Here is a 14,596-nt window from a genome sequence, read left to right on the forward strand (position 1 = left end):
TACATTGGTGATCATCAAGCTCCTGTAACACACATAGAGCCTCGGCATGGCGATGAAGTTGCCAATATATATTCGAAGGATGAAGATTATGACCTAGAAGCGGATAAGATTGAATCTTTCAATGACCATGTCGATGACTTATTTGTGGCCCAAGAAGCCAAAGGTCACAACAATGCCAACAGTTTTCAAGGATACCGATTATTGGACTATTAATGTCATTGATGTAATTTTTTTTATCCTATCTTGGATACTTTAGATTTTTATTTCCTTGTATTCTATTTTTCTTTTGTGTAACGATAATCACAGAAGTTTATTTTTTCTTCCTTAGAGGATGGCATGACAAAAAGATTGTAAGACTTCTTCCTAGTAGAAAGATCATACTCTGATTTAACAGAAAATTGCAACCAATTAATTATGTGTCTAGCATATTAAGTAGATTTTTGGGGAGTTAGGGTGCTGACTTTCAACAATTTTCAATTTTTGAAGAGAGTTAGAGGAGAATGAACATAGCTATCAAGGAACATGCATATAACATAGTTAAGGTATAAGTTTTTAGTTTTTTTATTTTAAGTCAATTTGGTTAAAAAAATTTTGGTGAAAACTTTCCGTTGGATATTTTATACAATTGAATGAATTTTCATATTTTCTATTTCAAATGTTTAAATTTGATTAACTTTTTATTTTTCTTATTTTCATAATCACATTATCTTAGTTTTATACCTATTCATTTGTTTTGGTTACTAACAATGTCAAAATTTTATAACGGATCTTTCACTATGATGACGATGACAAAAGAAAAATAAAGCTGAGAATTACTCAAAGGATATGAAAAAAACTGGAAGGATACAAGATCCAAGTTATATCATGAGTTTTATGATGAGACAAAGACTTTTTGAGAAAAATACTAAGCATCACCCATCAGAAATATATGCAAATCACTGGAAATGGTTCCTTCAATATCGGTTGGAGGACGACACAAAGGTAATAAATAATGAATTGGTATTTCATTTTATCCAATTTTAAACCCGTTGAATCACTGCTTAAGATGCTTAATTGACTGTGATAGTAGCAAAATCCCAAAATACCATTACTATATATTTCTTTCCCTTAAACTAAATATGCTTACATAAAAGTCTCCTTAAGTTTTATTAATTTAAACCACACTAATTTTTATTTATCTCTTTTTTGTATGAGAAATACAGACAAAATACTTTAAATCATTCGAAACAAGCTTACACATATACTAGGAGTTCCAAAATATTGGCAAGACGAAGAGATGGAGACATAATCAATTTTTATTTTATTTAAGATATTCTTTTTTTTATATAATATTCATTTGCTAGTTATATATTTGTATCAATATCAATATTATTATAGGAGCAATTACAGAGAAATCACATTAGTAGAGGAGAGATATGAAATATGGTTCATAAAAAAGGATGGCTTGTATATCCATGACGATGTAGGTGTTATTGGTGTAAGTATTGTTTTAAACTTTTCTACTTCTCTTTTTGTATTTGTGGTGCTAAATTTAGAATCATTATAACTCAATTTTGGTATGTCTATAGAAAGCAATTGCAAATATCCCATGACCAGTTCATGGTGTAGGTTTTGCACCATGTCCCACCCACCTTTTTGGTAATACTGCACAACAGTTAGACTCTGGTGTGCAAATTGAGGAGTATCAAAAGATGATTGTAGAATTAAAGGCAGAGGCAATAGGAGAGAAGACAAAAAGTCAAATGATGGAGAATTTTTTGAGATACCTAATCCAATAGCAAAGAGATACTTTGCCACCTGACATTGCTGCAGAGTTGGATTCTTTGAGGAGTGCACCAACTTTATCACGCACAAGGCCATCTTCTTATGATCTACAAAGAAAACCATGAATTTGAATAGACTGAAATAGATACTATAGAATTTTATTTGTTTTAATGTTCACTGTTTATTTACCTAACAATACTTTTTTTGTTTTATAGGCAATGATGCACTTTTGACAGATTCCTATTATATGTGTGTGTGTGTGTGTTTATGTTCATTCTAGCATTTGATTTTTTAATTTGATTGAAAATTACTTATTTTAATTAAGTTTTAATAAATTAAACCCACATAAAAAATGACGCGAAATAAAAGATACAAAAATATTGATGTGATATAGAATAAAAAGGCAATAAAACAAAAAAATGAAAATAAAGAATTTGGCGGCGGTTGCCAACCCACTGCAAAATAAACACTAAATTTTTTTGTTGCCATATTGTGGCGGTGTATAAACTGTTGCTAAAGGATAAGCAATTTCATTTTTGAATATAGCAGAAGCAAAAGAGATCCACAGCAAAATTTTGATTGACAACGGTTATTCCAGCGGTTTGAAGAAACCAACGCTAAAGGTTTAGCAATGTCTAATATTGGAGTGGTTTAAAAACCGCTGCTATCTTTCCACTACAAGAAAAACGCTGAGTACCGACGGATGTCGGAAAAAAGAACAAAATTCGACGGTAATTACCGTCGAAAGAAATCAGACGGTATAAACCTTGCTGGTAAAGGTTTACCGTCGAATTTTTTTCGTTCAACAGTAATTACCGTTGGATTATGTGACGGATTACCTGCTCAAAAAACCATTTGGTTATCAGCGAATTTTTTCAACAGTAATCCTATGCTACAATATGTTATTTTCCACACTGTTACCATCGGATTATTCCCTCCGTAAATCTAACGTTAATGTCAATTTTTTAAAAAAATGTAAAATAAATGGTCAATTTTAATTTTTTATTTAAATTTATTTTTTTACATAATTCATGGTCAATTTTTAAATAATAGAGACCTATTATTTAAAATAAATTATCAAATATTCAAATAAATTAAAATTCAAGTAAATCAAATAAATACAATAAAACAATAAAACGAAACACTAATCACTAAAAATCCAGGTAGTCCTCATCGTCATCGTCGTCGTCGTTCCCAGGCCCTGATGAGGCGGCCCCTAAGGCGGTGATGTCTGTGTGCCACTAGCAGGATCGCTGCCATCAGCAAGGATGATGCCAGTAGCGTGCATCTAAGCCTCGTATACCTCCATCTGTGCCTTCATCCGCTGAAGCCACTCCAGCTGCTCCCTCCATTCTAGCCTAAAGTCATTTGTGTCCCTCACACATGTGAGGATCTCCTGATACTTCTCCAGATAATCATTCAGCTCCTGAGTCTACTGGTGAAGGATGCAGGTGAGCTCCTGCACTTGAAGCCTCAAATTCACGCCTTCCTTAGGCTCGACGGCTCGACGGCTCGACTGGTGGCAAAGGCAAATGATGGCCTTAATGTCGAAGTGCGAAGGCTTCTGGCGAAGAATGATCCCAGCCTGTATACGCGGTTCTTGTACAGTGCAGAGGCGGTCTCGTGCCAAACCGCATTGAGATCGACGACTGAAACAGCAGAGCCATCAGCGGTATCCTCCCCACTTTGCTGAGATTGCTGAGTCACGACCTCTAGTCTCTACATGTAGGACTCCTGTGTAACACATGCTATTGTGATTAGTACGACAGCTATACAATTAATCTCTAATTTTATATCAGAAGATCAGATGTATGTTTACTCACAAAATGATCCTGAGACCGCTAATCAGTAAATCTCGCTTTGTTCTCCTTCAACGTGTGGGTGTACTTGAACATCTCCGCCAATGTCATCTTGCGATCCAATGACTTTGACTACATATGTTGCATTGAAATAATATGATGAGGATGCCTAGTAATGATATGTAAAAAAATATAACTAAGTTAATTACAAAACCAAAGACACTACATACCAGCCTAGCCTTAGTCTTCAAGAAGGTCGCTGAGCCACCGGTATACTTGGACGAGATGGCCGATGCCCTATTAGCTCTATTAGTGAGATGCCGATACCTGAACCCCTCATCGATCTCCCAGTAAACTAACAGAGCATTTTTTATTTCCGGTCGGAGCCAATTCGTCAGGTGGTCCCGCCCCTCACGAACATCCTCCAGCATCTGTTACAGCCGCCGACCCATTCGATGGTCGTAAATCTTCCTAATGAGGGCATCGTGCTCAGCGTCCCATATAAAGTGCAGCTGGACAAAGAAACTTTAAAATTAATTAATCAAAATAGAAGATATAAACTATAAAGTAGCTAAAAAAAGTTTAAAACTTAAAAAAATTAATTACTGCCCATTTCTAAAACCATCGCTCTCTGGTCTCCGAGTGGATCTTCTTGTAACTAAGCCAGGGATGGTCGTACATCAGCTTGATGACGTTGGTCATCTCCTGAGTACATGCGTTGTTATTTGGCACAAACCTATTAACAATCTACAAAAAAACCAATATGGAAATATAAATTAAAACTTCAAAAGCAAATAACCATAATATATAGAGATTTTTATAAAAATTTCTGCAGAGTTTCATCTATAACTAGAATGCACCATAAACTCTATCCATCAACAATTAACTTAAACAGCACCAAATGTCAACAATCAATGAGCAACAAACAATAATCAAGAATCAACATCCATAAATTCACTAAATTCACTAAACTGGAATCAATAATCAGACACTTTCAGCAACTCAATAATCAGAAAGCATGAAACACTTTCAGCCATTCAAACCTACAACCCTAAATCCACTAAACTAGAATTAATAATCAAACACTTTCAGCAATTCAATAATCAGAAATATAAAAGACTTAAAGTGATACTTATCCCATGTCGCTATCATGCCAAATCGTCAACCATACGATGGAAGGTGGTGGAAGGGCATCAGCTGCCTCACTTCCATAAGAGGACTCCGAGGCCATGGCTTCTGTCGCTGGAGGCGACGTCTCCGTGGCAGCGAGCTACTGAGCGGTTGGAGGCGGCATCGTCGCCGTAGACAGAAGGACGTAGTTGGGGTTAGGGACCATGATGAATGACTAGTCCACTAAAATCGCAACCTATAACATCACTGGGGTAGTCGGAGTAGAGGGAGAGGATCCAGAATTTCCTGGAGTACCAGAAGAAATCCTCCGTCTACCACGACCACGACTACGTCCACGGCCAGTAGCCTGATCTGCTGAACCTCTACATGTCGTCATGTCGGTAAATAGCATGCCAATTAACAGAAATTCAAAACAACAAATCAACAATAAATTATAATAATACCAACGTAATTCTTATAACTAATACCACAACATTAAGTTCAACATTTGATAATCTAAACAGCTAGTGTCTTATAATACAACTATTTCAACCATAATATGCATTATTGGATCTAAATCAGATATTAAGTGTGAAAAACACTTCAATCAAGCAAGGCAACAATTAAGGTAAAAATCAACGCAAAGGAAAGTGAAGGTAGCATACACTAAAATGAGGTAATTTTTATAATGTTGTGACATGAAAGAAAGCAATGTGTGTATTCTAAGTGTGCGCGCAGTTTAAAACACACACATTGATTGCTTAAAAGCATTATGTCACAATAACCAATCAAGAATTCAATTCCCTCAAATTAGCGCGCTTAAGATATTTTAAAGAGAACTTAGAAGTTAAAGCAACCAAACACGTCAAAAGCATTTAAAAACACTTAGGCAATAGGAATTGATGTAATTGTGATGGATTGTGCAAAAGAGGAGTTTTAGAGTGTGTTGTGTTGTGATGGACTGTGGACTATTATGCCTGACGAAAAAAATGATAGATATTGATCTATATATTAATTTTTCTTAAAAACTAAAATGTATGCATTTAAAATTCTTGAAGATTAATTTGAATAATTATTTTTTTTATTTGTGAGATGGGTCAATCAGTCTCTAATCTTTAGTATTATAACATGAATAATACTAAAGGGCCAATATATATAATTTATTATTTTTGGTTAACAGATATTAATATTTAAAAATATAAACTAAAAATATAGTTAGGTTGTTGGACTAAAAATACTAGACTACTAAATTACTAGTTAAAAGTCTTTGCCAATATAAACTAAAATTGCTACTCTTAAACTTTTCTCTTACATCACAAATTTATCTATACTACATACTCTGACAAATAATATTTTAAAAAATTTTATCCACTATTTAATCTGAACCAAGTTTTGAATCTACAAATAAATTAGAATTGTACCAAGCCTCAATCACGTGAGTAAGACTTATTACGTCCTACATATATTACACAATTTGTTCAAGACTTTTTAATAGGTTATTGACTATGCTTCTTTCTCCCACCCAAAGCTCAGCAGAATAAAGCAATATATATAGAGTTCGGAGTTTTTGACTTATTCTTGCATCCATCATTAACTTTTGATTTTATTTTGTTACATTTTTAACCTATTTCGGACCATTTGGCTATTCGGTCATATATAGATTATTTTTATCACCGTCGTATATGTATTATGTAGGGTTATTAGAGCAACTCCAACTATTACTTTTTGGAGTCCTTGTTATTATGTGTGTCAGGAAAAGAAAGGGGATAGTCGTTGGAGTGAAATACGAAGAAGTTTCTTCTCTTGGATCGAGAAGAAAGAGTCCCTCTGAATGGAGACTTATGTTGTCCAATAATAACTTGTCACTTGGCAAGTTATTATAAAAATAAATAATTATATAAAATTTGAATTAATTAAATAATTATATTAAATAATTATATCTCTATTTAATTAATAATTTATATTAATTATTTATGTCATAATTAATATTAAATATTATTTATATTATTATATTAAATTATAATTAATTAAATTTATTTACAATAAAAATAAATTTAATTTTACACCTTACAAAATAATTTTTGGTTGGGTTAGTTATTTTTATTTTTAAAATTTAAAATGCTAACCACGTTATTAAAATTAGCCATTACAAAACTAGCCGTTGTAAAATTAGCCATCGGAAACTAGTCGTTACTATGTTGCCGTTATTATTAATAAATTAGTATTTTATTACTCTATATATACTACTTACACGGGAGAGAAGAAGTCACCAAAAAAAATACTACTTACATACACTTCTATTCTCACACTTTCTTCTACTCTTCTTCATCTTCTTCCAAGTTTACTAAATCAAAGTTTTGCTGATATTATTTTTTGTTCGAAAAAATGGATCCAAACCAACTCAACTCTTTTTTCAATTATTTACAAAACTTTTCTCAAACTCCAAATACCCAACAATCTCAAATCTCAAACTCTCAAGTTCCAAATCAAAACTACCAAATACATTTCAAAATCCAAATCCACAAAATCTTTCTAATTTCAATTTTCAAACTCCTTATAATAATCAATTTCCTATATTCCAATCACAAAATCAAAATTCACAAACACCACATTTTCCATTTTCATCCATATTTAACCCCTCTATCGGAAATGTTACTCCAACATCCTTGTCGTTTCCAACTCAATTCAGTACATCAAGACATAACTCATCTGGTGTTGGTGGCTCTTCTAACCCATCCTCTCAAACTCCGATACAATCTAGTCCAAATTCGCAATATTCAGATTTTACTAACCCTCGTGGATTAGATGCTATCGACCTCAATGATGATGATATTGAAGATCGGAGGCAAGATAGTTAGTGCATACAAATCCCCACACCTTCGTACAGCAGTACCAGCAAGTGCACTGGGTCGTCTAAGTAATACCTGAGCGAGTCAGGGTCGATCCCACGAGGATTGTTGGCTTGAAGCAATCTATGGTTATCCTGCAGGTCTTAGTCAGGCAGATGAAAGAGTAAGAGATGTTGGTATGTTATTTTTAATTGCATAAAAGTAAAGGAAATAAATAAACAGGGTAATTAGAACTCAGAAGTCGTGTAAACTGTGAAAAGAGGGATAAGAATGACGTATAGGATTGGAGTTGCTTAGTCTTTCTGAATTAATTCTGGTAGTATTGTTTCCTTTGCTTGTGAGTGATTTCTTTAATGGCAGGCTGTATGTGATTGACACTGGTTTGAGCAGCTGCCAATACTCCTCCAGATCTGAACCCCAGGTTTAGTGCGGATCCATTCTGATTGAGGGTAAAGCTCGTACAGTTCATTCTCCTTAATGATCCTACTCAAAATGCCACAGACAAGGTCAAATCTTCCAGATCAGAGAATGTTGCACCTTGGGTTCTAGCCTCTACCACAGAGACCCTAATCTCCCCGGAAATCGGCTGAACTGATGTCTCAAGAAGTCCCCAACGAAGTCATGGATTAGTCGTCTGAGAGATGTATAAACATAGCTATTGGCTCGTCATTGTCCGATGAAAGACGCATTCTGAACCCAAGTAAACGCGGGTATTTGTCAGGTACGTTCGTCTTAATGTGATGAACAGAGCTAATTTGTCAGATCATCCTATTCATCACGATGAAGATCGAATATACATCTTAGAATTAATCAAGCACAGATCGAAGAGAAACAGTAATACTTTTATTAATTCATAGGACTCAGCAAGGCTCCTCCCCTCAACCTAGGAGGTTTAGAAACTCATACTGATAAGAAAATACAATGGAATAAATGTCTATGCTGAATGGTATGCGTTCCTCCCTTTATGAGAGATGTAAAATACACTTTAAATACTAAACAGATAATTAGTAAGGGTAAAACAGTCTATTTAGTGCTAAAATCCACTTTTGGGGCCCACTCGGTAAGTGTTTGGGCTGAGCTTTGATGAGATCCACGTGCTATGAGGTCTCTGGGGCGTGGAACGCCAGCTAGGGGGTCCTCTTTGGGCGTTTGTACATTGGTCTCTGCTCTTTGGGCACTGAACGCCTGGAATGGGGCAGGTAGCTGGCGTTGGAAGCCAGTTTTAGGCCTTCTAATCCGAAGCAAAGGATGGACCATTATATATTCTGGAAAGCTCTGGAAGTCAGCTTTCTATAGCCGTTGAGAGCTCTCCATTTGAACTTCTGTAGCTCCAGAAAAGCTCTTCCAAATGCAAGATGGTCAGATCCGGACAGCATCTGCAGTGCTTTCTCTGTCTTTGAATCAGACTTCTGCTCCAGCTCCTGAATTTCAGCCAGAAAATACCTGAAATTGTATAAAAATACAAAAACTCATAGTAGAGTCCAAAAATGTAAAATTAACACTAAAACCTATAAAAACTTAATAAAAACTAAATAAAATATACTAAAAACTATATGAAAATAATGCCAAAAAGCGTATAAAATATCTGCTCATCAATAGTATTCAACACTGGCATTGGAAAGAGAATGAGATGCTGATCAGTGCATGGTTAAATGTTTCAACTGACCCTATAGTTGGTACCGATCAAAAGGGGAAAACATTTTGGAGTCGAATTCACAACTACTGTGTAGAATTTTGCTCCGACATGACAAGGAGGGTAGTTGCATGTATGAAACGATGGTATAAGATCAACAAGGTTGTTGCACAATTTGTTGGTTGCTACGATCAATCTAGTCGAAACATAAGGAGTGGTTTGAACGCTAACAATATAAAGGAGTTAGCCTATAAACTTTATTCCACAAATTATGGTAAAAAATTCACTTTTGACTGGCATTCGAACATGCTTCGTTTGGAGCAAAAATGGAGAAGCCAACTACCTACACAAAGTGGAGGCTCAAAGAGAACCAAGGTTAGTGCAACTGGAGCATACTCATCTTTATCAAACCCAGAAACACCGTTGGCTGACGAACCCGGTGTGGACTCTTCTGTTCGCCCACAAGGATCAAAGAAGAGCAAGCAAAAAGGTTAGGAAAAAGCACAAATGTCTGAAGATCTTAGCGAAAAAACATCGGTTGTTAAAAAACTATCTCTCATGGAAGATATTAAGAATGTTAGAGAAAAGGAACTAATGGATAGGGAAAAAGAAAGAGAAGAGGAGACAGAATATAGAGGAAAGATTATGGCAATGAAGGAGAAGGAGTTACAAATTCAAGCGGCAATGAAAGAACAAGAATTACAAACTCAAGCGGCAATGAAAGAACAAGAATTACAAACTCAGAGGTATATTAAAGAAATAGAGATAAATGCAAAAGAAAGGGAAATGGAAAGGATGGCTAAGAAAAGGAAAAGGGAAATAGATATGCAAATACTTAATACTGACACGTCTACAATGAGTGAAAAACGACGAGCTCTTCATGAGATTGCATGTGAGAAAATAATCGCTAAGTGGTTTACTTAATGGTTATTTGTATTCATAGAGTTACGTAGTATGTTCTTATTTTTATTGCGTATTACTGGTATGTGATGTTGTATGTTTTAATCATTTCTGATGTAACTTTTCAAATTAGTCAATATTATTGTGCCGTTATTGTTCATGAAAGTGACCGTTGCAAAACTAGCCATTTTAAATTTAGACAAGAAAAAACTAGCCGTTAAGTAGCCGTTGCAAAACTAGCCGTTAAGTAGCCATTGCAAAACTATCCGTTAAGTAGCCGTTGTAAAACTAGTCGTTGAGAAGTAGGTACTTGTTGCAGACACACTTATAAATATCAACTATCAATGACTCTGCAACTCCATTTCAACTCTTGTTTCTCACCTTAAAAGGGTACTAAAAATTACATTTCAAGATATGGCTAGAAATTTTGATGATATGTTTAATGAGGCTTTGTATGGCAAAATAAGACAACAAGATAACACACTCATAGATCATTGGATCGATGAGTGTTTATTCGAAGATTCAAAAGAAGAAGAAGATATCGATAGAAGCTCTATCCAAACTCCTCATACATGAATCAACAGAGATCAAGAAGCAAGACATGATCACCTTTTCCAAGATTACTTTGCAGATGAACCGGTGTATAATGCTGACATTTTCCGATGGAGATTTCAAATGATAAGACATGTGTTCCTTCGGATAGTAGACGCTCTCTCAAATGTCTATCCATATTTCCAACAGAGGGTTGATGCAACTGGAAGAAGAGGCTTGTCACCACTCCAAAAATGCACCGCTATGATACGGATGTTAGTATATGGCGTAGCAGCTGATGCTGTTGATGATTATGTGCGCATAGGCGAGAGCACTACAATTGAATGCTTGGAAAAATTTGTTGAAGGTGTCATTTCGGTGTTCGAGGATGAATACTTGCGAAAACCAAATCCAAATGATGTACGACGCCTGCTACAAATGGCGGAGGGTCGTGGATTTCCTAGCATATTGGGTAGCATTGACTGCATGCATTGGCAATGAAAAAATTGTCCAAAGGCGTGGAAAGGTATGTACATGAGTGGTTATCGTAGGGTTGCAACCATAGTACTTGAGATTGTAGCATCTTCAGACCTTTGGATATGGTATGCGTTCTTTGGAGTTTCTAGTTCAAATAACGATATCAATGTGTTAGATCGTTCTTCAGTGTTCGATTATATTCTAAATGACCGAGCTCCGGAGGTAAATTATACTATTAATGGTAATAATTACACTATGGGATACTATTTAGCAGATGGTATTTATCCTGAATGGGTCATATTTGTCAAATCAATCTCAAAGCCACAAGGAGAGAAACACAAGTTATTTGAATAATACCAAGAAGGGTAAAGAAAAGATGTGGAGCGAGCATTCGGAGTGTTGCAAGCACGCTTTGCAATTATACGTGGTCCAGCTCGCTTTTGGGAAAAGAAGAAGCTTGCCAACATAATGAGAGCTTGTATTATATTGCATAATATGATTGTTGAGGATGAAAGAGACACTTATGCAGAAAATTTTGCTCAAGACTTAGAGTATGACGATATCGAAAATGGCTTATCACAACTTCAGTTGGGAGAGGAAGATTTTGCACCATACCATCAATTTCTCCAAAGAAATGCCCAACTTCAAAATAGGCAGCAGTATAGACAATTGAAAGAGGACTTGATTGAATATATATGACAATTTCACAATACTTGTCGTCAACTATAGAGCTTAATTATATTTTTTTTGTATTAAATAATTTTACAAATTAGTGTAATCCCGAATTATATATTGTGTATTATTGTTACATATGAATTTTTTTAATATTAATATTTTTTAATAATGAATTATTTTTAAATTTATAAATTTAAATAATATTATTGAAAAAAATAATTACATTAATTTTAAGTATTTTAATTAATTAATTAATTAAGTGAGATTACAATAGAAACTAAAATTAGTTTTTTTTAATAAAAAAAATATTTTAAATTTTTATTTACTGTTTATAATATAAAAATTAATCTAAAATTATTTTTTATGACAAATGAATTATAAATAAGAACTAGAATGACTTCTCTACTGAAAATGGTGTTAAGGTTATGCCTAACTCCAATTACTTTTGTTGAACAGTTGTTTCGTTTGTGCCTTTTTTGGTAAAAGCCAAACTAAAAAGTATATAACGAATGCCGAGCCACCATGTGATGGTCTGATGGAACACTAATTTTAAAGTCAATGTACTCATCTTTAGGGTTTAGAGTGCATGCATGCATGACATCATGATGCACTCCAATAGTTTTCTTTTTTTGGTGACACTCCAATAGTTTTCTACATACACTTAATTAAATTTGGTTTCTTAAAGTTTAAAATAAAAAATCAAAATTTCTCTCTTTCACACACTAGCCACACTACTCCTTTTATTATTTTATAAGTATTATTTTAACTACAAAATTAGCAATCAAAAGCCTTTGTTTTTTTTTTTTTTTTTTTACTTTTTAGAACATATATATATATATGAGGATGGTTATTCTTTGAGAATAGATATTTAATTTTAGAAAAATACAGAAACAACATAAATCTTTGTGCTTCTAATTTAAATTTATAATAAGCAGCGGCAAAACTAACTAAGGTAACTGCATTTATTTATAAAAATAGGGCTTAAAATATAAATATAGAGACATAAAATTATATTTGATAGTGAGATATAAATAAAGATATTATATCTTATAATATTAAATTAATATATGTTATATCTGAAATATATATTAGATAAAGACATAATTTATTTTATTATTTTTTTCTTTTATTATCATTATTAGATTTTTATAATTATATTTTTTATTCTAAATTTTAGATGAAGAAAAAAAAAGTAAATTAGATTTTTCATTATTTGTTCTATTTTATATTTAATTTGTCACCAAACAAAGGGTAAATCACTAAAAAGATATCTGGATTATTTTATTGTTGACAAAAATATTCTTAAATTTTGTTATTGACAAAAATACCTTCAAATTATTTAAAAACGTGACGAAAATGAACATTTGTGTACTTAGATATTTTATGTTAACGAAAAAGAATGATACGACAAATGAAGCTTCCTTTGTGGCAAGTGAGACTCTAAGATTAGCAAATGAGTCATTACATACTTTTTTATTATCAGATTAGGTTTTTAATCACGATTGGGTATTTTTGGAATATTTTTAAATTATTTGAGAGCATTTTAATCGGTAACAAAATTTAGTGATATTTTTGTTAGCGTTAAAATAATTCAAGTGCATTTTTGGTGGTTTATTCTCAAACGAAAATACAAAAATATTATTTTTTGAGTCTCTGTTCTTTGTGTCATTTTTTTAAAGTCTTGTCTTATCCTATTCTCAAAATCAAACACTAAAACGTTGAGTACCGTCGGATTTATCGACAGAATAACAAAAATAATTCGCCGGTAAATTGGATACCGTCGGATACAATCCGACAGTATAAATCTCTCTGATAATTTATTACCGACGAATTTATTTTTCCAACTATAATTTACAGAAAAATTAGCATCAGAATATGATGTTAACTGTTAAGATTACAAAAATTTGATATCAGTTACCATTAAAAATTATTCGATGATAAATTTAACATCGGACATAAATCCAACAATAAATCTGATAATATTCAGCTTTTTCTTGTAATAAAACGTAGCATGGGTATGTTTGGTTGTTCAAAGGCAATGAACTAATATTTTAAAAGTTTCATATGTTTCTCTATTGTCAACAAACTTAGCATAATATATAGAGTTTAATATTTTAGTTTTAAACTTCATCTAGATCAGATTTTTATCTGGTCTAAACTTGATTTTATTGTGATTTAAAAATAATAAAATTTTATCAGAAGATAAAGATCTAAACTCGATTAATATTTAAGATAAGGTCAGATCTAAACCAAAACAAACACTTTTATTTAACCTATGAACAACTCCTAACAAAACAAGTTCAGGCAAGAGCAACGACCAACCATTTTTTTGAATTTTCTATTTTCTTTTTGGTATAATATTGTTTTTATTTATTCTATAGTCTCCACTATATTCAAGAACATTATTGTTTGGGTCTCTAACCATGAGCCCATAATTAAGACTGGCCCAGGAAAATATTTTTGTTGTGTAGTGAAATAGTCGATCTTCTTTGAACAACATTTTTTTTTTTTTATCAAAAACAGTCAAATAGTCAAAAAAGTATTTAATTGATCAATGTTGCCTTGATTATCATCATGTTGCTCTTGTTTTAAGCTTCCAATAATAATCAAGTGCGTACAAACTACAACTATTACTACTACTAATTTAGTGTGAGTCCTAATCAAAGTTTAGGGAGATTGTTATTATTAATATTAAAAGTGGTTTTAAGTGACCCTATCAACCGTCCACTCGGCCGCCCCTTCCATTATCAAATTCAAAAAGCATTATTGTTAATTAATCTCAGTTTAATCTCCTCTCAGCTTTTAGTTTTGTACTTTTGCTCCTTAATTATTGTGTACTCTCAATGAGAACATTCTTT

The 14,596-nt window shown here is 33.1% G+C and overlaps 1 protein-coding gene across 1 annotated transcript; it reads left to right on the plus strand.

Annotated features, from left to right (window-relative positions):
• Window positions 1-9,152: 9,152 nt before the first annotated feature.
• Window positions 9,153-11,087, plus strand: LOC107610506 (glutathione S-transferase T3-like). Its single transcript, XM_016312557.2, has 2 exons — window positions 9,153-9,645; window positions 10,687-11,087. The coding sequence occupies exons 1-2, from the start codon at window positions 9,153-9,155 to the stop codon at window positions 11,085-11,087; spliced, it is 894 nt and encodes a 297-aa protein (XP_016168043.2).
• Window positions 11,088-14,596: the final 3,509 nt, after the last annotated feature.

The sequence above is a fragment of the Arachis ipaensis genome, chromosome B1 (assembly GCF_059453495.1).
Source record: "Arachis ipaensis isolate K30076 ecotype BB chromosome B1, ASM5945349v1, whole genome shotgun sequence".
Classification (NCBI taxonomy): domain Eukaryota; kingdom Viridiplantae; phylum Streptophyta; class Magnoliopsida; order Fabales; family Fabaceae; genus Arachis; species Arachis ipaensis.

What these genes read in the sequence shown, in the direction of transcription:
- LOC107610506 (XM_016312557.2), top strand. Translation starts at nt 9,153, where the DNA reads ATGCTGATCAGTGCATGGTTAAATGTTTCAACTGACCCTATAGTTGGT. An exon ending in AAAGAAGAGCAAGCAAAAAG is followed by an intron (nt 9,646 to 10,686) that starts GTTAGGAAAAAG and finishes ATTACTTTGCAG; the next exon opens with ATGAACCGGTGTATAATGCT.